This window comes from Dysidea avara, chromosome 2 (assembly GCF_963678975.1).
Source record: "Dysidea avara chromosome 2, odDysAvar1.4, whole genome shotgun sequence".
In the NCBI taxonomy this organism is placed as follows: domain Eukaryota; kingdom Metazoa; phylum Porifera; class Demospongiae; order Dictyoceratida; family Dysideidae; genus Dysidea; species Dysidea avara.
In genome coordinates this window covers 41,109,221-41,135,130 of record NC_089273.1, presented here as the reverse complement: position 1 = coordinate 41,135,130, position 25,910 = coordinate 41,109,221, and the positions used below count along the sequence as shown (strand labels likewise).

The following is a 25,910-nucleotide window of genomic DNA, read 5'->3' as shown; positions in this document are numbered from 1 at the left end:
GTATCACCAAATGAAGGAGAGAATAGACCAAAACAGAGCATACCACCAACTGTGAATACTGCTGATAGTAGCACTTGTTAGTCTATTCTGTGTGCCTCCATTGGTAAGGGTTGTTGCAGCTTTGAGTCACCAGAACAACAACAGCTGCAGCAATCAATTCCTCCTAATCTTGCAACTTCCACCTCTCCAGAAAGCCATTCTTCAACATCACATGAATACCAAGAAATAAGCACAATGCTACTACTGTAATTAGTTGGTAACATTAAAATACAGGGGAAGATAGGTATTAACATTGTTTCCTAATCTACAGACAAATTCATTACCGTGCAAGTCATATCTGGTACATTCTTTGTAGTAGCTACGTACAGTGCTAAAGCTATTGTCTAAGTTACTGCAAAATAGAGGTACTTCACTGTACCTGGTGAAATTATATGAGTACATGTTAACTAAATTCTATCCCACGTGCAATCAAGTGTCACAAACAGTTTATAAATACCAGAGTTGATTAACATCTCTTTAATCACCTCATTGAGATAATTGTATTATGTAATTTTTGGCAAGCTTCTCTAAAGTTTGATAGCAGAATCTTAAAGGGGAGAGATATTACCTTCACCGGAAGTATCCACAATTAATGTGCAATTGATCAAGAGCTGAGAGAGTCCTGGAGACTCGTTCTGAAATTAGTAACAATGGCTGTGCAGTAGTGACACCAAATGGTTACAGAAATGGCAAGAGAACTGTAATCCAATAAATCTATGGTAACTGAACATTTACAGTGTTGATTAAAGGTTGTCTGGCTGTAAAATGAAATATACACAATATCACATGTTAACGTTATAGCTATATATGGAAACCTGTCATCCTGGCCACCAGCATCTTGCTCTCCTCTTATTGCCAGCTCATCGATTTGTTCCTATCATATATGTTGCTAACATAATGCGTCCTGGCAGTTGTAAAAGTAGGGATAAGGCATTATAAGTTTGTTGGTGTAGTACAGTGTAGTGCAAATTTCTAGTGAGACTTTCTGGTTCTTTTTGTTAGTGCAAATTTGTAACTTGTAGTCTGTCAGTGAAACACTTCCTTGCCTCAGTTTATCATGATCATTGAATCCATTCAGTTTGCAGAATTCTTAATACCAGCTACAAAGAAGAAAAAATGTATATAAATGTTAACCTAATTTTGTGGTGTGTATGATTTGGTTTGCAATCCTACTGTATAGCTAAGTCAGTATTCCTGATTTAACATGTAGTTGATTCCTAATACACATACAATAATCATATTGATTCATCATCACTATCGCTTAGAGTATAATATTTTTCCTTTACATCTAAATCATGGACATATTTGCATATGACAGGATCTGCGAAAGGGGTCTTATAACAAGTCATTAAAAATCCCCGCATTTGATGAATATTAGCTATAAGCTCATCAATAAAGCCATCCACTAGTGTCCAGTTCACTTATGGCTCCCACAAGGTCTGAGAAAAGCTGCCATAGAAGGTTAGACTTGCCAATACTGATTGGAAGATAAAGTACTGTATTCTATTAGCCAGCAATCAAATAGTGGTAAAGACGTGAGCTTGACTTTGCGTGTCTTCTCAAATTTAGTGGCATACTATCTTCAGAGTGATACCATATGAGATCACGTGATCTAGCAACTATGTATACACAAATCTTGTTTGGCTACCCATGGGAATTTTAGCCTAGCTTGTATTCAAGGGTTATTTTAAGTTTATAACTAAGGCTATATTTTTATTTCATGTGTGACTGCATTTTTCAATACCCAGCTTCAACCCACAAAAATAATTCATTCCGTTAATACATTGTAACTCTCAATTGCAAGAGCCTAGAGCTATACAAATAAAACTCATACCAAGTATTTACCTGTTTATTAGTTATCACTTTAAGAGGAACTGTAAGTGCCTAAAGTACCAATTGACATAGTTATAAAAGATATAGCTATAGCAATGACAGTTAAAAACAGATGCACTATATCACAATAACTAATGACATGCATTCTTACATCTAGCTGGTATGTAGTGGTGGGTAGTATTAAGAATTCTATGAATAAAGCTAATAGTGACCGGATGTTGGAAAATCAAGCACAATTGACAACTCAGTTATTTATGAACAAAAATAAGGCACTTAAACTTTTGAATTGTTAGTATCGTGAATTACAAATCCTATAAAATATTCTGAGCAAGTTTAGTGGTAACACAGTGAGTTGTATAATATTTTTAATTGTTTAAGGTGCGACATTAAGACTGATTTTCCAAAATCCATTCACATTAATGAATATTGAAGTTATTAATTAATATTTTCCCTTAGCATTATGTAGTCATGAGCATACATCAAAAAGTAATAAATGAACGGATTTTGGAAAATGGGTATGAATATCAATTATTTCACTGAAAGACCACAGCATTTTCAAGCTACATATCAATTTGGCACTAACTAATAGAATAAAATGTAATGGCTTACTTTCAATGTTTATGCTACATACACAATCCTAGACCTCCAGTCACTATGGATGAATTGGATTGTATTTTGACATTTCAATTACCAATATAAAGGAAAAAAATGCTGTTCAATGGGTACAATTATATCAATACCCATATCATAATTACTGTTTTATTGTCCAACACTATTTGTGTGTATACATAATATTACACATAAGCATATCCTGCACAAACTGAAAACATATTATTACAAGATTATTCAGTTTTCTGCTGATATGCACAACCCCAATAATGCTAAAACCTTATCCTGGTTTGTATAAACTGGTTGTACAATACTGATTAATCTATGTTGTTAAAACTCTATTGACTATTTCTTTTAAGCTGCCACATAAGTGACAATGTGTGGTGAAGGATGCTTCGTCACATTTGGATGTAGGTAAAACAGTTACTGTAGGTAACGTAAAGTAAAATACATCTCTGGCTTTAGACCATTATACGTAAGCTTAATTTTAAGTTTCTCATCCTCTTATATACTTCTTCAATGATACAGTTTGCTGTACTAAAATTCAGTATTAAGCAGCTTTTTACTGCATTTAGCTAGATCAGACTGAAAGAGTTGCATTCTGAGTCACGTACTGCATGCAAGCTGTGTAATCCAACTGCCGTAAAGTAAAAAAATATGCTCCCAGCTTGTTATTGTGAAGCTTTATTGATGAATGGGGAGGGAGGAAGAGGGCATGGACCCCCTAACTGGGAAATAAGGAAGCCATCCTCCTTTCAGCAAATTGCAGCATCCACAGCAGCATAGATGGATGACAATGACAGTTATTAGAACAGCACAAATTTGTGCATAGCTACAACTGAAGATACATATGTATGTACATAAAACAGAGCTGGACAAGACAAAGCACAATAATAGACAACAAATAAAGTTTACTAAAATCAGTTGGTCAGAGCTTAAATTGGTTTTGATTTGACATACATAAAGCATTTTAATTTCAAGTAGCCCATATTTATATCATTGCATGTGTTGCTGCTACTGGACATTGGAAATAATTGGACACCAGAACATCATAAATATTTCATGTTCTGTCTACTTGGAATATACTTTAAAATATACCATTGCTAAATTAAGGTATACAGCTTTAGTGTACATTGTTTACAGTTAGCGCGGTAGCACACATCCTATCATACAGGTTTTCACTTTCAGTTTCTATGTGATGCTTTACTTAACACCAACAAAACATAAGTTTAATTCATTACAATAATACATCAAAAGGCATGTAGAACCAATACACACACAATTCATGTACTAACTATGTCATTGTATGCACAAGTATGGATGCACATAAACACTAGCCATACTTAATGAAAACAATAGAACTATAACTTTGTGGCTGCTTACGTAATTACATGCTCAAAATACGGTGCTGTGCTTGTTGTACCTTGCAGCTAAGAAGTATAGTATTATGTGACACAGATTAACAAAACCAGTCTTATTCATAATAATATAGCCTTTCCAAATACCTATCCAAGTTTTGAAAATCCAAAACTTTCAATGCTTTTATTGAATGCACTCTACGTCATCAGTATTAGTGCTATGCAGCAGCTGCAAGCTGGCCAAAGTTCTATATTATAAGTTGCACCTTAATATTCATTATCATAAGTTATGATTTGTCTATGTAGTATGTTTCAATAGGAAAGGCTATAAGACCAGTTTTATCAGATCAGGTCAGACTGGATTTGCAAAAAGAGGTCTGTCACACACACACCAATTCTATAAACTTGGAAGACCATAACTCAATGCTCAAAAACATATTAAATTGAAACTTTTTCCATCTACTAAGCTATAACTACCCACTACTGACCAAATTGCAAATCAATAGCTATTTTAAATCTAAAGTTATGAGTTGTCAAAGGTAGTTAAATTTGGTGTGTGTGGAAGACCCCTTTTCACAAATCCGGCATAGACAACTTAAAAATACCTAATATAGCCCTACCCAGATTTCAGAATTGCCTTTTCTTTTACCCAAGTGTGTATATTTACATAATACACTGTATAATTAGTACTTTGATGTGTGTAGTGTGTGTATTCTATACTATATACTGGCATATTGTACAGCTACCAGAATATGCTGGAAATTATGAGCACGATGTTAAGGTAGACAGAAATTTATGAAAATCCGAACAAATTCTACTGATCAACTTATTGAATACTTATGTGCTTATGCCTTCATAATAAAATGTAGTTTGGTGCACAGTTTACTGTAAAACTTTTAGCTCAGTTATATATATATATACAAGTACACAGAAAAAATTGGAATTTTCAACTAGAGTAGGGATCATAACATATCAATAAAAAGTACTGAAACAAGCTGGAGTAGTGCACGATATTAAATCACAGTAAAACAATAAGAAGTGTAGTGGGGATATAACACTTCTTATTGTTTTACTGTGATTTAATATTGTGCACTACTCCAGCTTGTTTTTATTGATGTGCTATGGTCCCTACTCTAGTTGAACATTCCAAATTTTTCTGTGTACTTATTTGTTAACTTTTTTTTTGGAAATATATGGTGAACCCATGCATACCGCATCTGAAATGGCGTCACGTGCTCCAGCTATATCAATTATCATCTGAAAAGTGAAGCATCCATTACGCCTTGTTGTCAGCTATGGTTCAACCTGTTACACAGCATTTTGGATCTAGAACTGTTCAAAAAGCACCTCTGCAATCCATGCATACCAAAAGAAATGGTGCCGTGCGTCCCATCATCGTCTGAAAAGTAAAGTATCCATTACGCTTTGTTGTCGGCTATGTTCAACCTGTTACATAACAGTACGAATTGAGAACTGTTCGAAATGTACCTCTGCAATCAAACAGCCACTATGAAAAATATGGACAATTACCATTACAAATCGACACTTTTCACTGTCAACAAAGATGAATGGGACACAAAGGAGGACACTGGTAAGTCAATGAAGAATGCATTGTACACACTCCAGTATGCCAAAAGGCACCTCTCAGGCCGAAGCGACATTGAACAGTGGAAAAATCAAGCCACAGTCTTAGCTGTTATCGAGTTATGCTTGTCTGAAGGCATGCAGTCAGGCAGTCAGTCAGTAGGAAATTCCGTTAAATAAATATTTCGTAGCAACTTGTTGAAAATGTTTCGGGTCAATCTGAAAGCTTATTTGGGTTTAGTTTTACCTAACCAATACTGCCTCATCGTTATCAGGGAAAATTGAGGCTGGTTTTTGGGTGATGTTATTTCATGGGCCACACCTACTCCTCTGTGGTCCCTACTATACAGTACCATCGTACTGTATGATATATATATATATTTATACTAGCACTGAAGGCATGACAGCAACTTGTTTGTGCTGCAACCTTTGAGTTACCTAGCATGGTAAACAGGAATTAGATATGTGTTTGAATACCTATACAGTATATGTTTTATTGTAATTGTGAAAGCATAGCACTTAAAACAGATCACGAGTTTAGATACTGCATATTATGTATGTTCCTACACCATAAGGCTTGGTGGAGGAATGATGTATGACAACAAGCATGTAATTGTGTTGCTTCGATCCCGTGTAGCTTCTGAGACTATAAATACAGCAATTTTCTCTAGTTCTGTGCTTTGTGATTCGTTTAATATTGTGGTTCAAAAAGTTAGCTTTTTTCACTCAACAGGGCAAGCTCTTGTGCTTTCAGAAGTTTCAGAAACTATTTACATTAGTAATTGTCAGTTTTCCCATAACAGCGAATATGGAGGTCATGGTAATGCAATATATTTCTCAATTAGAAGTACAAAACAATTTCAGTTACTGTTAACAATTAGCAACTGCAATTTCTCTTACAACGGAGATGCCCAAAGTATAGTGTATATTAATAGTTCAATGAACAAATCACATGGCTATTTAAGTATACAAAATTCTGTGTTTAGTCACAACCAAGCAGTGCCTATGCATATATTGCACCACAATCTACATCTTAAAGGCAACGTATTATTTGAACATAACAAAGCAGTGGCTGGACAGGCCAATGGTGGAGGGATCTTTAGCAGAGGCTCGACTATGACTTTTGATTACAATTCCAATGTCACCTTTAACAATAATTCAGCAGATAGAGGTGGTGCAATCTTTCTTAATGATTCAAAGGTGTATTTTGAAGAAAACTCTGTAATAAATTTTTACATCAATACAGCAAATTTATATGGTGGAGCGTTGTGCTCCATAAACAAATCAATTATGCTACTTGATAGCAACTCAGTAGTAATATTTCAGGGTAACAAGGCAAGTTCACGTGGAGGAGCAATATATTGCAAAAACTGTAACATTAAAGTTGATGATAATTCAACATTGAGATTTAGTGACAATAGAGCCACATATGGAGGAGCCGTGTGTTGCTACAACTTTTCTGCTATGTCATTTGTTGGAAGTTCTGATGTGATGTTCAACAAGAACAGAGCTAAATATGGAGCAGCTGTGTACACTGAGCATTACTCTAACATATCATCTGATGGAAGCACCACAGTGACTCATGAAAATAATTATGCCAGTGAAGTTTGGGGAGCTATTACTGTTCTTGAAAACTGTAGCATCATAATTGATGGAAAATCAACAGTGAAATTTATTAAAAATAGGGCTACCTTTGGTGGCGCAATTTGGTCTGGTTATTTATCTAATTTATTGTTTAATGGGACTTCTCAAGTGGCATTTAAAGGCAATGTTGCTAGCAAATGTGGAGGAGCTGTTTCTTCCTATGACATGAGTAGCATTACATTTGCAAGTAACTCAAAGGTGACATTTATTAACAATAGTGCCGCAACACATGGTGGAGCTGTCTGTTCTAATCACTATACTAACCTGTCTTTTGTTGACAACACAGCAGTTATATTTGAAGACAATGATGCTTGGGAAAATGGTGGATCAATTGCATTGCATGAAAAGTCACATTCCACATTTGATGGCTACTCAAATGTAACATTTAATGATAACAGTGCAACACATGGTGGGGCTGTGCACTCAGCAAGAAATTGTTATGTTTTGTTTAATGGAAGCTCAATAGTGACGTTCGAGGGTAACAATGGCCGAAGTAGTGGTGGAGCTGCTGGTTTTTATGATAAATCTTATGCTATATTTGATAGAAACTCAACGGTGACTTTTGATCATAACAAAGCTAAAATTGGAGGAGCAATAGTTTCTGCAGAATATTGTTATATATCTTTCATTTGGAACTCAGCTGTAACATTTAATGGTAATAGGGCCATAAAGGGTGGAGCAGTTTACTTTGAACACCATTCTAATGTATCATGTAATAGTAATGCAACAGTGAAATATAGCAATAATATTGCCAATAAGTATGGAGGAGCTGTAATGATGCTAAATAACTGTACTTTATTATTTGATGAATGGTCAAAAGTGACATTTAATGACAATAGGGCATTAAAAGGAGGAGCAGTTTATTCTGAACGCTATTCTGTTATATCATGTAAGGGAAGCACAGCTGTGACATATGTAGCTAATAGTGCCAGTATGAATGGAGGATCTGTTACTGCTATTGAGCATTGTAATATCACATTTGATGGAAACTCCAAAGTGACATGTGATGGGAATAATGCTACAGTTGGTGGAGCAATTTTCTTATTTGTTTACTCAAATATATCATTTCAAGGCTACACAAAAGTGACATTTAAAACTAACAAAGCCCATGAAAAAGGTGGAAGTGTTAACTGTGAGGACAACTGTTCTATTATATTTTATGAAAATTCGAAGGTGAAATATGATGACAATAAGTCAGCAGAAGGAGGTGCCATGTTTTGTAGCATAAATTCACGTATGCTATTTTCAGATACCGCAAACACAACTTTTTCAAATAATAAAGCCAGGAACGGTGGAGCTATCAACATACAACACTCTAACCTGAGATTTTTATTCAATTCATCTGTAGAGTTCAATTACAATTCAGCTAGTAGGAGTGGTGGAGCCATATATCTTAGTGATAACTTTACTATAATATTTGATGATGAATCCAATATCACATTTTATCAGAATAATGCCACTCTTCATGGTGGAGCAATTTATGGAGAGCTGAAACTAAATAACCATAGCAAAATTCTATCTTATATCACAGCAATTGATTTTGCTAATAATACTGCATTTACAGGTCAAGACATTTACATGAATATACAACCATCATGTGATGAGACCTGTTTAAATAGCTGCATAGTTGGGTTAAACATTACACATAATAATCCTCCCCGTAATCTAGCTTTGTACAATCCAGCTACATGCATTAACAAAACCACTGTAGTGAATGACTGTAAAGCCTACCTTGTCAGTAACATAATGCTTGGTCAAAACATTAAAATCAATGCCTGTGTACTAAGCTTTTATGATGAACCTGCTGGAAACATAGACTTCACAGTTAGTGGTGGAAGTCAGAATCACCATCTTGATGGAACTCAATTTTTACCAATAGCTTGTAAACTATTTGAAGGCATTAGTGTAATAGGCAAAGAGATTTCAAATAAAACTAATTTTTCAATGACCATTTCATCATATACAAACAGTAGATCAGAAGCGTCAATCACACTGGTAACAGAATTATCTCCATGCCATCATGGCTTTGTTTATGATAACACTGCTCAAAAGTGTATATGCTATGACAACAGCGACACTGTCTCTTGTTCTGGTAGTACATCATCTATCAAAAAGAGTTACTGGTTTGGTGAAGTAAATGATAGAACAACAGTGACAGTTTGTCCCAACAACTATTGCAATTTTTCCTGTTGTGAAACTGCTAATGGATTTTATCAGCTATCACCAAATAGAGTAACTCAGTGTAATATGCACAGGTCTGGTGTTGCATGTGGCAATTGTCAGGAATACTATACCCTTCCATTTGATTCTGCAAAATGTGTTAGCATTAACCAGTGTACAACTGGACAGACAGTACTGATAATCATGTTATCAATGATATACTGGATAGTCATAGTTATACTATTGTTTATTGTGACATACTATCAAGTTGGGATCGGATATTTGTATGCTATTACCTACTATTACAGTATGTTGGACATTCTTCTAGATCACAACCTATATGTATCACAAGGACTGTTTATAACTATTGGCATAACATCTAGTATTGCTAAACTTACTCCACAGTTCCTAGGACAGCTTTGCTTGGTTAAGAACATGAGTGGAATCGATCAACAGTCAATTCACTACGTGCACCCGCTAGCTGTTACAATTCTCGTGGCAATAATATGCTAATCAGCAAGAATGTCTTACAAGATTTCAGCATTTATAAGTAGGGGAATTATCCATGTAATATGCTTTCTTTTGTTGCTGTCATATACTTCTGTAGCCACAACTTCATTGCTGCTGTTGAGATCACTAACATTTCATGATGTGGATAAGGTTTACACTTACCTGTCACCTGACATAGAGTACTGTCATGGTCGTCATCTACCATATTTTATTGTAGCAGTGTTATGTACGCTGATGATTGTGATTGGTCTACCACTTCTGCTCCTACTTGAACCATTCCTTAACCACAAGATCAACTTCACCAGGGTGAAGCCATTACTGGATCAGTTTCAAGGATGCTACAAAGACAAGTATCGGAGCTTTGCTGCTTATTACATGATTTGTCGACTGGTGTTAATTTCAATAATCATCCTTTATCCTTCCAACAACAATACTAGACAGGTTTTACTGCTCATTACTAGTTTACTGCTAGCATTGATACAACTAATCATAAAACCATACAAGAGTGAAACTCTTAATAACTTTGATGGGATAGTGTTGCAGATAATGATCTTAGCTTCAACAATGTCAATTTTCGGCAGTTATGGTACCAGAGTGCTGTTAGTAGTTACTATCATTTTAGTAACTTTACCATTAATAGCCTTCATTTCAATGCAGCTGGTGGTGAATAAAGAGAGCATAAAGAAGATTATTGCATGTCGAAGAGTTAAGCAGCAAGTTAATATGGGCAATAACACTGAAGTAAAAATAAGTGATGTTACCATTACCATCAGTGATGAAATGAGAAAAAATGCTACAGTATGTGTAATGTAAGTAACAGATATAGCTACTTATAAATGTCTAATTTAAAGTGGTTAGCTAGGAAATTATGCACACAGTATACTTACATGGTTTTACTTAACATAAGATTTAACTACAACACGTTGTCCATATAACTTTACTGCTGGTCAGTCTACTTTTCTTTCTGAACTAAGCTTTAATTGTGCAAGTGTAAATGCTTGGAAAAGACATGCTCTTTATTTTCCTTAGTGAAGTGGAAATGGCTCATTGCATCTGTGAACAAATTTATTTCAAACAGTTTCTCTGCATCAATGAGATTGAAACTCATTCTTATATAAATACAAACAAAACCAGTCAGCCTTTTCTGATATTAAGTTTGCTAACTCATATCTTTAATGAATCTCATTAAAACTTGACAAATAATTGTGCTATATGCAACTGCTACCCTATTCACAGGACAAGATATGATTTGTTAAGAAGTACACTATTTGGAAAAATATAAGACTGGTTTTGTCAGACTGTATCACATATAAAATAATATAAAATGTGTGTGTGCGTGTGTGTGTGTGTGTGTGTGTGTGTGTGTGTGTGTGTGTGTGTGTGTGTGTGTGTGTGTGTGTGTGTGTGTGTCACTGTGTCTGTCTGTCTGTATGTATGTATGTATGTATGTATGTATGTATGTATGTATGTTTGTAAGTATGAATGTATGTACGTACGTACGTATGTATGTATGTATGTATGTATGTATGTATGTATGTATGTATGTATGTATGTATGTATGTATGTATGCATGCATGTATGTATGTATGTATGTATGTATGTATGTATGTATGTATGTACGTATGTATGCATGTATGTATGTATAGTGCATGCATGACATTGTATAAAGGTACATATTTATTTTGCCTTTATTTTTTTACATTTAGACATAACCCTGAGATTGTTGATGATACTACTTATTATCGAGAGTCATTCATGGAAGCGATGAATGAAATTGAAGACTTATAGGACATCAATAGTAGTAAACACAATTTATATATTGGTGACAAAAGATATAATTATTTAGAAATTTGTTTACTTGAGATTGCAGAAAACATAGAAATTTTAGGGAGTGTACTAAAAGCTGACAAATTGCTGTCTGTTAGGCCACATTAATTTAATTATTAGTTTCTCATCCCTGCATGCATCGCCATTTTTTCTACCTCATCAAGGATTTAAGGCACCACTAGTGGCTGAGTGCAGCAATTCAGCACCCTTAAAGTTGGTACCTTGCTAGAGCAGTCGAAGAAAACTGCATTCTGGGTCATTTTAGCTAGTTAATTCAGCTGTTTAGTTAGTGAAAAATAAAACCCGCCTTCCCGAACTGACATTTTGAACACAGGAGGATGAGAAACTAATAATTAAGTTTATGTGGCCTTACATGCTGCAATAAATAATGTATTTAAAACACTGTAAAGTATAGTTATGGTTCTGTTTTTACAACTGTATTATTGGCTTTGCACATGATGTTAAGCACAATATTATTGATTTTTTGGACATGCTGAAAATACCATAGGGCGCAGTGTAGTGTGTCATGCCCACCATGCCAGTCTCACTACGGTGATCCAACACTAGTACTGTTGTTGCTACCAGCATCGGTTACAGTAATTTGGCAGCATTGGACTGGTGACAGTAAGGGTTTCTAACAAAATTAATAGTTTGTTCTGTGGTATGACAAAAAAGTTAATATTGTACTATAGAGATGGAATTTGAAAGTATCAATGCATTCCCTCAAAAAAATGATACAGTGAAAACCGGTATTGTAAATAATAAAAGCAGTGTATAATAATATTATCAGATTTTCTTAAAAGACAGACTTATTATATTCTTTTTAACTTTGTGGCAATACTAACTCAATAATCTGATTGTAAGCTGGAAATTGCATTATTGTCAACAATCTTTACGCTAAACACTGCTATGTATGCAATACAATTACAATATATGTCAATACACTTGATATAACATTTCATGATGTATCATACAGTATCAATGCCTGTATCACTGTCTATGTGACTGGGCCTGCAAAAACAGGGCATACAGGTACAAACTACACCCTGTCACATAAAAGATCATATCTCCGTATTGGAACAGAATATTTGCATTCTGTAACTTGCATCATAAAGCCAAGTAAATGCTTACTGATTGTTAAAATTTCATTGCCACAATAGTATTTTGGTATAAAAAGTTATGAGTCAAGGGAACGTGAAAAAGTAGGCAAAAATCATGTGCCCACATGCTCTGTTTTTGCAGGCCCAGTCACATATTGATATTGTAACATCTCTATCATGCTTTTTAGATCCATTTTTAGTGCAAATCCCACCTCTGTTGGTGGTTCCTATCAATAGTCAAGAGATCCATACGAAAGAAGTAGAGGACTGATTTTTGTGTACAACAATTTTCAGGGCTTTTCTGTATGTTCACATGGCACCAAGCACAATATCCAGTCTCATACATTTGATACAGATAAATGTTGATTGGTGTTGATAGACAAACATTCCTTTAGAGAACAGACTGAGGTGTTACTCCCCAACTCTGTAACATTTTCTGCACCTAACCAATTCGTATTGCTCATTTAGCTGTTTCTTGGGCTCTTCTTACTAATAGCCTAGCTATCATTTATCAGTACGTGCATTCTTCAGAAACGATTTGTGTGTGCAATATATATACCATTTCAACTACCAAGCATGGGGGTTTATCAGAAAGTATTTGTACATGTGCACCATGCTCAATTGGCAATACTGGAGCTTGCTCATGATCAGGCTTGCCCAAATAATTTGGAATGTACCATTTACAGAAAAATATAAAATATCATTCAAGTTACAATATTTTCAGAATAGTGAAAAGACCATTAAACAAAAGTTAATGCTAAAAGCGAATATGAAATACATTGAAAAATTGTGGGGCTTGCAAGACAATGTTCTCAAACTCAGTTTCAGATAATCGTTGATCATGATCAAGATCAGATTCTTCCATGATCCTGTCTGTTATAATGCTTATCTCTTGTTCTGTCAGTTGATCGTTATCTGTACCTTGATCAGTAGGACCAGTAGGTTGACCCCTTGATTTACTAGTCATCAATGTAACTATGTTGTAAAGATCATCTCTACCGATAAACCCGTCCTTGTCTTCATCATACATCTTAAAGGCATACTCTAACTTTTTATCACGAGATGCCTGTTCACTAAAGATGAAAACCATGTCTAGAAAATCCTCAAAAGATAAAGAGTCAACTTCAACATCATTTTCTTCTTCACCATCAACTGTCTTAGCAGCAAAAACTTGGCATATGCGATGATTAAAAGGATTCTCTTTTAGTTCAGGCATTGCTTTAATTTGATCAAAACTGACTTTCACTCTGTGTGACTGACCCTTCTCAATTTTATCCTGTGTGTCACACAACTTGTAGAACTTGTCCCACAAGCGTAGGATCTCTCCTCTAGAGAAGGTTGTCATCTCTTTGTAATCTTCCAATTGTTCTTCTGTCAGTACACTACTGCTTCCACCCATTGTGTGCTACTGTACCTATACAACAAATAATAATGTATTTACATTGACAATGCTATAGTACACTAAACATCAATAGAAAATGTGAACATGACATTGTGATCTGGTCTGACAAAACCAGCCTTAAAACCTTCCCAAATATTTCTGAATTTGATAATGCAGATATCTGAGCAATGGATTTGGTGAATACAATGATGTAAGTCACAACTCAGTATATCATTGTGTTCATAAGTTACACACAACTTTAGTAAGGCATCTGTACAGTTTGTTTTCTATATGCTTCAGTGCTGTATTCAGATCAACCTTTAGTTCATAGGGCCGTAACTCCAAAAGTTCTAGGCATGTCAGACTGAAACTTCACCAGAGCATATGTACACTTGGTTCAGTAGACTGCAAAAGTAATATGTACAGTAAGGTATTTTAAGTTCAATTAGGAATCATAAAAATTAAAAAAAGGAGTGAAACAAGGAAGGTTGCATGCGCAGATACACTAGTGGACATATATTCAATCCCTACTTCAGTCTATGCCAATCCTTGTACTTGTTTGTTTACTTATGTAATTATGACTGTTGAACTGGGGAAGTAGAATTCTAGGAAAATGGGAATGGGATGGGATCAGAAAGCAGGAAAGAGAACAACCATTGGAAAATGCCTGATAAAGGTCATCATGTCAATATACAGGTTGGATTTTGCAGCACAATGCTTCTTTTTAGTATTGTTAAATCTTTTACTAAAACGTGCGAAGTACTCTAATAGAGCAATCAACTGCATTAAACACTCTGTCAACAATGTTCGTTAACCACACTGTGGACCTGCATTTAAGGCCTGCTAATTGATGGATTATAGCTGTCATATAGATTAGACATATAGACTAGTTAACTCATCAACAGTGAAAGTTATAGCTACTCCTTTAAAAACTTCAACTATTTAACACAAAGAGGTTTTCAAAGCATTCTAGTTTCTTGCTAACTAACAGTGCCTATTACAAGCTTTGTGAACTGCTTCTGCTGCTTCCAGATAAGAGGTATTATGATGGGATATGTAGCAGTTGCTAGTCAGGCTGAAATGGCTTCTCCCATTGCTATTTAGCTATAATGTTATTAGTGTCGTTATTAAAGCCACCTTAGCTTGACACATACTGTATATGGCTGTTACATACCCCCATGATGTGACTTTTATCCTGAGGTTGCAGGTACAACTTCCTGTTTCTATATGCAGGTACTGTCAGTTTATTAGACTGCTTGTAAACCTCTTCATGTCCAATGGTTAAATCTTTCAAAAAGGGTATGGTTTTAGGGGAGTAGCTAACTTTCAGTGTTGATAACTTAGCTAGTTAATTTATGCTCCATTAATTCACAGACTTTCAATGCAGATCCCTGGTGTAACAATACATCAATTCTTGACTGCTCTATTAGAGTATTTTATTGCATTAACTGCTCTATTAGAGTGTTTCAATTGTATCAGTAGAAGAATCCAAAACTGCTGCAAAGAAGCATTGTACTGTAAAATATAGCCTTTAGGTTGGCATGATGACCTTTATAAGGCATTTTCCATTCGTCGTTCCTGTTCACACCCTCTTAGAATTCTACTTACCCATTGAATCTGCACATACTGCATCAAAAGAAAGAACAGTGTCAGACTTAATGTTTTCATTTGAATGCATGCCCCAACTATCAATTACTGAAAGTGAATCGACCAATACACTTCGTTTTCAGCTTCATTACACAGCACAACAAAATTAATGAAGAACAGAATGAGACGTGCCTCTGAAATCAATGTACAGACAATTACCAATACAAATGTAGGGAGGCCATCATGCACACTATTACAAATCAACATCTCAATTGTGCTGTCAGCTAAAAGAAATGGTACAAAAAAGGATGACAAAGAGTCGATGACACGTAAATTGCACGTACTGTGGTATGCCAATAGGCACCTGTCAGGCTGAAGCACAATGTGTAATTCTGAATGAGCTGTCGATGGGTTAATTAGTTAAGCGTGCATATGTGTATAAACATGTACTTTTCACAAGTTATTAGAAAGTTATAGAAACACATAGTCTTACGAATCATGTAATTGAAAAGGGCTCTGACATATTTTACCACTAACATTTTTCTTTTAATACTTTTTCACCACCACCACTTTACTAAAATAAAAACTTTCCAGAAAAATAAAAAAAATACATGCTTGTCTGGCTGTGTACCTTCAGTGTTGGGCTGGTACTTTTAAAATGTAATATGTTACTTACTACTTGTTACTACCACTGTGATAAAACACATTACTTCAGTTTAAAAATTACTTGAGGTATTTCGTTAGGAATAATATTACAGTAACGTGCTAGTTAAGTAACACGTCACTACTTCGTTAGGTAATAACATTACAGTAACGTGCTAGTTAAGTAACACATAACTACTTAGTTAGGTAATAATATTACAGTAACATGCTAGTTAAGTACGAGTTAGTACTTCATTAGGTAATAATATTACAGTAAAATGATAGTTGAGTAACGCATTAGTGCTTCGTTAGGTAATAATATTACAGTAACAAGTAGCATTGCTATTAGTAGCATAAGAAATGTAGCGCATTATATAACCCAACATTGTGTGCCTTATGAATGCCATGGAAAGATAAGGAGCAAGACTATTAATAGGCACCACCATTACATGCAAAGCAATTCTCAACAGCTAATACATTGCTTACCATATAAAGGAATCTATCGTCCTGAAAGAAGTGTCCATAATTTGTTTACTGTACATATACATAAGAAATGTTTTGCACTTTTCCTATCGGCCTGCCACACAAAAATCGGTCCGGGTAAAATAGGTATGGCCAGACCGATTTTGGATACCGAAACTGGTCTGGCCGCACTGATTTTGGTTGATCAAGTTTAGTCCAACCGTAACATTTTGGCATCCAAAATTGGTCCGGCCTGACAAAAAGTGGTTCGGGCAAGCGCGAATTCTACAAGATGACTCCATGGTCAATAGCATGTGTAGCTAGCTATGTATACTAATGTGGCAGTGAAGTATTGTTCTACAGCACTGGGTATATGGTAGAATTGTAAATATTTGGTGTCCGGAACCACTGCATGGCTTGCAAACTATAATATTACGAGTAGTGTAGTTTCCCGAGCTGATTTATGGAAAATGTGGCATATTAGTAACTAGAAACTAAATGCCATGTCATAGTTATGTATAACATGGCCTTGTAGCAACTCATACATGCAATATTTACTAAAAATGATACTAATACTAATCATGAACACTCTTTTGTTATTAACAAATTATTTGCATATATCAATATGAACTAAGTCCCTGCATTGCATGCCAATCAGGTTCCAATACTACTCCCAGTCTATCACCTTACAGTATGCGTTGATGAATTTATCAAAGATAATGAGCAGTGTTAGCTATCACCAGGCAAAGTACAGTGCATCCTTGCTTATACGTACCTCAGATATCCGAACATCTCGATTATCCGAACGCCAAACGTGACCGTTCTATTAGAGTATTTTGTCATCAGTGTGCATTCTATTACAGTAAATGACTGTTTTATTAGAGTAGTTGAACGAAGCTCTGTATAATAAATCAATGGGCTTCAGTTATCCGAACAATTTCACTTATCTGAACACTTTTGGCTAACTATAAGAGCAAAGCTGTTCGGATAACTGAGTAGTTCTTGAAGGAACAAATGAGCTCTGCTTTACATTTACATCTTTTATAATTGCTGGCAAATCACCCCATAGGGTTGTGACATAATATTAATGCAACCACCTCAAACTAGGTAAAATTTTTAAGTAGACATACAAGGAATATTACAGTTATAATCTTTAAGGTAATGTATAACCTTTAAGGTAATGTTTATTCCTGTGGGGCAAGTGATCAGTAGGAGATTATACTTATTCAATGGAGCAAACCTAAACTATCATCTCCTACATATCACATAGAACAGAGAGGAATGTGTACTATGTGCACAGGTGAAAATTAGTAAAATTGTAAAGTTGATTAAGTAGTGAAAAGGGAATATTATAGCTATAACCTTTAAGGAAACGTTTATTCCTGTGGCTACATGTGATCAGTAGGAGGTGATAGTTCACATTTAGTTACTGCAAACCTAATATAAGCTATCATCTCCTACATATCACATACATCAGAGGAATGTACAGTATGTGCACATGCAGTTGTTACAGGTGTATTGTTCTAATCACTGGTGTTAACTCATGATCGGAAATTATATGTGCACTAGAGCTATCATGCTACTGTCTGCTTTACTGTACACGCTAAACAATAACAGTTACTTAGACCCTTTTCATGTTTATTATGTGCATCAACACTGGTAGCACTGGCAATGCATCCCCACCTGAAAATTAATTTTAAACCTGTAATGGGTGGAGTAATTAATGGCTTGTTTCTACTACTGAACACTACATTTCTCTGTTACAAGCAGCTGCCAACAGTGTTAAGGTACAACAACTACATAAAGAGTCTAAATAACTTACTACTTCAGACCACTAAGTAATTTAGTAATCCTCAGGCCCTGTAGTATCGCCACGACACACGTCCATCCAGTTACTAAATTACTATTATGTAGGCTACAATTTGCGCTTCTCTGAAATTTATTATGGTTCAAATGTACCTAACTTAGAAATCACACCCTAGCATATCTTCTTTATTTGGCTGTACAGGCTCTGCCTTATGTGTACGTCCTGCAAGTTGATAATAAATAAAGGCAGTTGAATTAAGTTACAACAAATAAAATTCATGAACTTACAAAGGTACCTATATAGCTAGTACCTTCAGGTACCATTCTTATATTCTTATACATCGCTTACCATATCAGTGAAGGAATCTATTGTCTTGAAAGAAGTGTCCATAATTTGTCTACTGAACATATACATCTGAAATGTTATGCACTTTTGCTATAGGCCACAATCTAATATTCAATAACTGCCATGACTTGTCAGCAAATCATTTGTCTACACACATTTTCAGTATGATTTTGGTGTATATTACACATAATGGACCATTAGTAATGCACCACGTTGTGTAATGCAATCCTCAGTTTTATGCATTTCATCAAACTACGTAAATTTATGGATGGCAGCTACTGTCTTCAGACCCTGTTTGATAGGCGGTAATTTGTGTGAAACATATACTATCTCGTGATGAAAAATGGCACAGGTTTTGATAGCTGAGCAAAATAAAGGTGCTCTACTACAGGGCATGTCACAAAGGGAAACAACAATTTAAGCACTAAGAATATGATAACACTCAGAAGCATGAGACAGCTGCCAAGGCAGGCTAAAAGTTTGCATAGAAGCTCATCATGACCATGCAATAGAGAATTTTGGGAAATAAAATATGAAGACAGGTTGACTATGTTACAAGGCTTCCAATTGATTATGTATAGACCCGATCAGAGCGTCAAGATTTTAAAAAACTATGTATATACACTGAAACCAGTTAAGTAATAAATTAGATGGATGTTCTATACCATGACTGCCCTGAAAAAAATTTGCTAGTAGAACTGGACTATCTCCAACCACCAAGTTTACCAAATCCTAACTGTTCTCTAATCTATTATCTGATATGAGCTCTTGTGTAGAAAAGAAGTTATGTAGGGAGAACTATTTATGTCCCTCTGAAATGCTATGATTCACATGTGAATAAGTACCTTACAGTTAAATTAAAACACCCTAGCGTATCTTCTGCAATGACTTTATTTGACTGTACAGGCTCTGCCTTAATTCTGTGTTTGTCCTGCAGTGCCTAACTGGTAAAGTTGGTTATAAATAAATAAGTTGATAATAATAAACACTGGCTGCCACAAGTTGAAGTTACAACAAATTAGAGTTCATGCACTTACAGTGGTACCTCCGTGGCTCCGCCTATCTTGTACATGGTTGATTAAGTCCCTATTTAGCTCAGGACAGTACCAGCGGTAGTACAGCATCAACCAGCTTGTTATAAAAGGGACAGCCAGTAGTGAAGTGTGAGGTACACAAGATTAATAATCATACAAAGTCTTGCATGGCCAGACCGCTTTTTTCTCTTTGTCATTGGGTAGGGAGAAAAAAGAGTCTGGTCTGGTTAGAATTCCACACTCTTCTTGACACTACCCAAATACTTGGATAGTGTTAACCAAAGAAAGCAAGTGGCTACTATTTACAGATGCATCATATTTCTTTGGTTAACACTACCCAATTATCTGGGTAGTGTCAAGATGAGTGTGGGATTTAGTCTTGTGTAGCCAGGCCCTTTTCTTTCTTTTGTATGGGGGCGGGAAAAGAAAAGGGTCTGGTGAACATAGCATAGCATCGTCGTTGTGCTATCCCGAGATTGTGTGGATTATACTGCACAGCTTTTGGATTGTTGTTTGGTGCAAATGACGTGATCTGCTGCATTTGCGTCCTGTTACCATAGATATTTCAGTAGTAGCTATGGTAGCAGGATGCAAATATTAGCAAATCACGTCACTCGTGCCAATTAACAATCCGGAAGCTTTTCAGTAGAATCCCCACAATCTCGGGATAGCCCAACGACGATGCTATACTATGTTCACCAGACCCTTTTCTTTCCCGCCCCCACACAAGGGTCTGGATACGCGAGACTATGTGGGATTTGAACTGGACCAGACCCTCTTTTCTCCCTAGCCAATGACAAAGAGAAAAAAAGTGGTTTGGCCACGCGAGACTATATCATACAGGTGTTACATTGACATTTCTGATGTACTGTTTTCCACAATTACAGGACAAAATCCATCTGTGTGAAGGCATTGGCGAGAACCATCTAGCCAGGGGGAAGGATTCGGCTCGGGATTCGGTGTAGCGAATATTATAGGCTAAGCTTTTTGGTGCAACCCTGTCTTTTGAGACAAATTAAATAAATATGGGCGTGGCAAAGGATACATTGTTGATGCACGTATTTAAATCGTGATGGATATGAAATAATATTCTTATACTGTGTATTACACAAAAAGTACCTCGACTGTCGTAACAATCATCGACCAAAGTTACTTACCACTGAATCAACCGCTATGTACAGGTAAAAAAAATCAAATACCACAATCGAATTGGCAGATCTAGATCTATTTGTTTACGTCTGGGATTTCTGTGTTTTTCCTATGAGTATCATCGTAGTTTGACATTCTGTGATGTGATATTCAGAGTAGTAGTGGATTAATAAGGTAAATTTACGTATGACGCTTTGTTATGCCATTCATCAGTGAGTCCTGCTGGCATAGATCTTCCGCGCCCTCCTGTGGAGACTGTGGAGTAGCGGCTAGCTACTTCAGTGCATGTAGTACTAAAGAAAAATCTAGAAGGACAATTCTCGTTAGCTAGCTCTGCAATGTTTATTGGTAGGGAAGTCAAACGGGTTTTTTAAAGTGTACTAAACAAATGCATGTTTTAGTCACAACATCTTGTAGCTATATAGCTAGAGTTCGTGGCCTCATGCAGATTGATACAGGGGCGGTGGAGCAGGCCAAAGAGTGAGGGGGCCAGGCCAGCTGTAAGTTGAAGACCAAAAAAAAAAAATGTCACAATTAACCTGCTGACAATAGCTGCTCTCCACCAATTATATCTCCTTATTGATAACTACACATGCGTAGCTAAGTAATTGCTACACTGCTCTGAATACTGTGACTGCTCTATTGGAGTATCTAGATCCTGACTGTTCTATTAGAGTATCTCGATCTTTTCTTGCAAACAGTGTCCCAAAAAAGTGGGGGGGGGGGGGGGGGGCTTGGCTCCCCTGGCCCTCCCGTCTCCACCGCCTATGGATTGATATATAGATATATAGATATTTTTGCCATATATGCTTTTTTAATATCCAGCAATTATAAAGAAATAGGCAGTTCTCCAGACTTCTCTATCAGTCTATTGAGCGTCATTGGTATTTATTATTATTCTATTATTAACACTTTACAGTGACCAGCACTGAAGGTCTACAACAACATGTGCTGCAGCCTTAGGATTACCTAACCTAGTTTCAAGGACTTAGACTTAATGACTTATACAGTAGCTGGAAAGGTGTAACAGAAAAGGGGCCAAAGTGAGGAAAAATCCCTCCAACCCCAGGATTCGAACTGCAGGTCACCCAATGTCTAGTCGGGGCCACACTCAGTCTTCCTCCAGGAGGGATGGATTTTCTTCCTTAATCCTAAAGTATTTATTATTAACACTTTACAGGTAGCCGCATGGCACTAAACAAAAACAAGTGACGTATGGTAGGGTCCGCAATCCGAAGATCAACTTTTGCAAAATCCGGCGATCCCCCTACCATTGCAGGTGGGATGTTCGTGGTAGTATCCCACTGCTAGATCTACCATGAATGAACTGGAGACACGGTTGTTGTCTTCACAGAAATATCAATCTTACAAGATGCAAAATTTATTTTCAGCTTTGGGCTCCACACAAAGGAATGGATGAAACTTGCTACTTAGCTAGATATTATCTAGAATTATTGTAGTTAAAAAGTACGTACAGTAATAAGCAAATTATTAACTGGATTCCAGGCACAGGGTTGCTTTCTTTTGAAAATCAGAAAGTGTAGCATGAATTTTTAAATTCAAGCTGAAGACAACTCTTCTTCACAGTGATGTGATAAGGTTGGATGCATAGTCTATCTACGCTGTTAGTCTGGAAAGGATCTGAGACTTCTCACCACCTGGGTGAAGAAGTGTCAAAAATTTTGTACATAATTTCACAGGATTCTCTCAATGGTGCCAAAGTCTTTTCCAGTACTTCTCCCCGGTACTTCTGATACCACACTGGTCACCTATTGTTGTTTAGAATGATGATAAATGATGGTCCAGAATGTTTGGTAGTAGTAGCAGTTGGATGATGTAATGTACCAGCAATTCCAAATCAAAAATAAAAGATTTTGTGCTTTTTTGGGGATATATTGCAACATGGTGATATAGGGTGATCCAGTAACATTTGAAGCTGCTTGAGAGGTGAAGTCAAATTTTGACGGTTCAGCTGCCTCCCATGGTGCAGAGTAGGGCTGTGTGACAATGGAAAAACCTATATCTCGATAAGTTTTGATAACACAATCCATTTCATCACGATAAATGATATTATCTCGATAATAAATAGAATACGTTTACAAGAACAGTTGTGCCTAATAATGAATGTTTAAGGCTAGTATTTCTTGCAAAAATCACCATTTTCAGGATTACCACAGCTGGTTGTGACAAATACCATCTGCCTGCTTTTAATATACAATAATCTACAGAGATTTACTATTTTCTTAAGTTATCGATATAGAAAATTGATTATCTGTATCATGATAATCACATAGATATCATGATAATCACGTTATTGCCATTATTGCACAGCCCTAGTGCAGAGCTTATAATGATGCTTGGAAGCTGTGGACCAACAAATAATTAACGACTGCTGGTACCAAATTTCCAGGGAAATTTTTTGCCATAGTTTTAGCCAATAATTGATTACTGTTGTGACTGGAGAAGCACCACAAATGGCTAGAAAATGCAATAATAATACTTTAATGTTGCAGAAAATTTTGACACTAATCACCCATGCAGATGGTGAGAAGTCTCAGATCTTTTCCAGATTAACAGCATAGACAGACTATGCATCCAACCATATCAAAACACTATGGAAAAGAGTTTGCTTTTCTTGCCCTGGGTGGTAGGGCAGTTTGAAATTTTAAAAAAATTGCAGTCCTTCATCTGTTTTATTCGAAGAAAACAACCCTGTGCTAGACACCCAGCAAATAATTTTGCTTATTACTGTGTAATGAGGCTTGTTTAAATGATAGTATTGTGTTCATTGGTAGTGAGTAGTAATAGTGAACTCACCAATACTAATTGGATTTCACAATACAGCTAGTATGTGATATAGATTGTGAAATTTATGTCAAAGCAGACAATATAATGCTTGGTCTAGTTGATGCTTGTGTACAGAACTATTGTGATAAACCTCTGGATATAGAATTTATAAAACTCAAATGTTTGGTTGTCTGGCTGCCTACCTGCCTGACCATAGTCGTAAGGCTGGAGGCTAAACAAAGCAACACATGACCACTACTTTACACCACTGACAATAACAGACTTACCAGTGACATGTACCTTTTGGGGTTCCTACTAGTGTGTGTCCTTTGCCCCTAGTCTTTCCATTTATCTTCAATCAAGCTGTGCATCCTCTTCTTCATACAATGAAGCCATGTAAATGTGTTAATTTACTGTATTAACACTTTCCTTGATCAGCATATTATTTAGATGCCACTAAATTATTTAAAGTACTTATTCTGATTAGATACTTGTAATTTCACGATTGGATCAAGGCCACACAATTAAGTGATCTAGCATGGAGACTACTCCTCTAACAAACTATTTGTGACTGGTCCTGTGTAGTGGCTGGTCAAATTATATTGCATTTTGCCTTTCAGAAAGTTATGGTGTCCAGCACTATGCACATAAAGATATACTAGTGGACATTAATCCATAAGTTCAGTTGTGGGTATAGACTGAAGTAGGGATATGAATATCAACAAGATAATCAATCAATAACTCCAGTTCATACACAAATGCAACAGGAATTTAGAATTTTCACAATTTAAGTAGAGATCATGATAAAAGAACTAGTGAATTATTTGAATTCTTGCTTTGGCCTCACAACTGTATAGCTTGGCTGGGCTGACTGGCCAGAGTACAAATTATAGATTTTAACCTAAAACTCATCTACAATAGTGTACCAAAATAGCTACTTATCATTCACAACAAGAATAATAAATGATTCGAGTCAACATTTAGTTACAGGTCTGCAGATATTATTCAAACTGTTTGCAGTTTAATTTTGTCTCAGAATGGTCTGTAGTATTCTCTGATCTTTTACAGCACTTCTCTGATAACATAAACTTTCACACAGTGTTAAGTAGGTATGTACTAGCTATGAGACGATGAAATGTTCTATAAAATGATTTTCTTTGCTAGTTATTTCATCGTTTTGCTACGTTAATATCATTGAATCTTTTTTCTCTGTGCTTAAATCACAGTAGCTATATCTCACACTGCAATCCTCCATCAAGTGTAAGTAAGGCACTAAATGGAATAGCAAATTGTAATGAAATCCATACAGGGGCGGATCCAGGAGCTGACAAGGGGAGGGGCACAAACAGGCTAAGTTGTAGGTGGTTAGGTAGAGCCAGATTATCATTTTAGTTGCTGCATTTTTGAAGCAGCAAATAATCACCTTTTTATAGTGTCTCACTGTTGAATTTTGTCATATTGGTCTTTGCAGATGGTTGTGAAGTCTTAAAAGCAATTCAAAAGGCTTTGAATGCCTTAAACAACATCAACACGATAATTATTTAGAGGTGCTGGGTAACAATTTCACCACTGGTTTGACTGGTTTGCTTTGATTTCAGGTGAAATTGCAATAAATGCTACTGAAATGTGCATATTTTCATGAGTTTTATAGCAAAACTTATCTTGGCCTGACAAAGTTTAGCATTTTAATCAGAAGTAGCTATGGCTAGCTCCTCCACAAGGTGAGGGGGGGACATTTGCCCCAAATGCCCCATCCTGGATCCGCCATTGCCATATGCAGAAATGAAATACAGCAAGTCTGTACCACTTTTTAACACAATTACTGTATCAGTACATAAGGTCATTATCAACACAACTAGCTGACTGATACAGCCTGTAGTGTTTTAAGGGAAGGAATTGTCCATTGCTAGGGTAATGATGATAATGTGACCCTCTAATAACACATACCATCTTGTGCATTAGAAGGTGAAGAATTCATAGCATATCTTAATATTGTGACATTTTTATTATAGTGCAGGAAGTCATAAATCCTGGTATGATTGAGCTTTCATG

The 25,910-nt window shown here is 36.0% G+C and overlaps 1 protein-coding gene and 1 pseudogene across 1 annotated transcript; one reads left to right on the top strand and one right to left on the bottom strand.

Annotated features, from left to right (window-relative positions):
* Positions 1-6,713: 6,713 nt before the first annotated feature.
* Positions 6,714-9,740, top strand: LOC136248107 (probable outer membrane protein pmp20). The gene has a single exon (XM_066039921.1). It carries the CDS (start codon positions 6,714-6,716, stop codon positions 9,738-9,740), a length of 3,027 nt encoding a protein of 1,008 aa, XP_065895993.1.
* Positions 9,741-13,313: 3,573 nt separating this feature from the next.
* On the bottom strand, positions 13,314-21,142 carry LOC136247340 (calcium and integrin-binding protein 1 pseudogene; annotated as a pseudogene).
* Between the last annotated feature and the right edge of the window lie 4,768 nt (positions 21,143-25,910).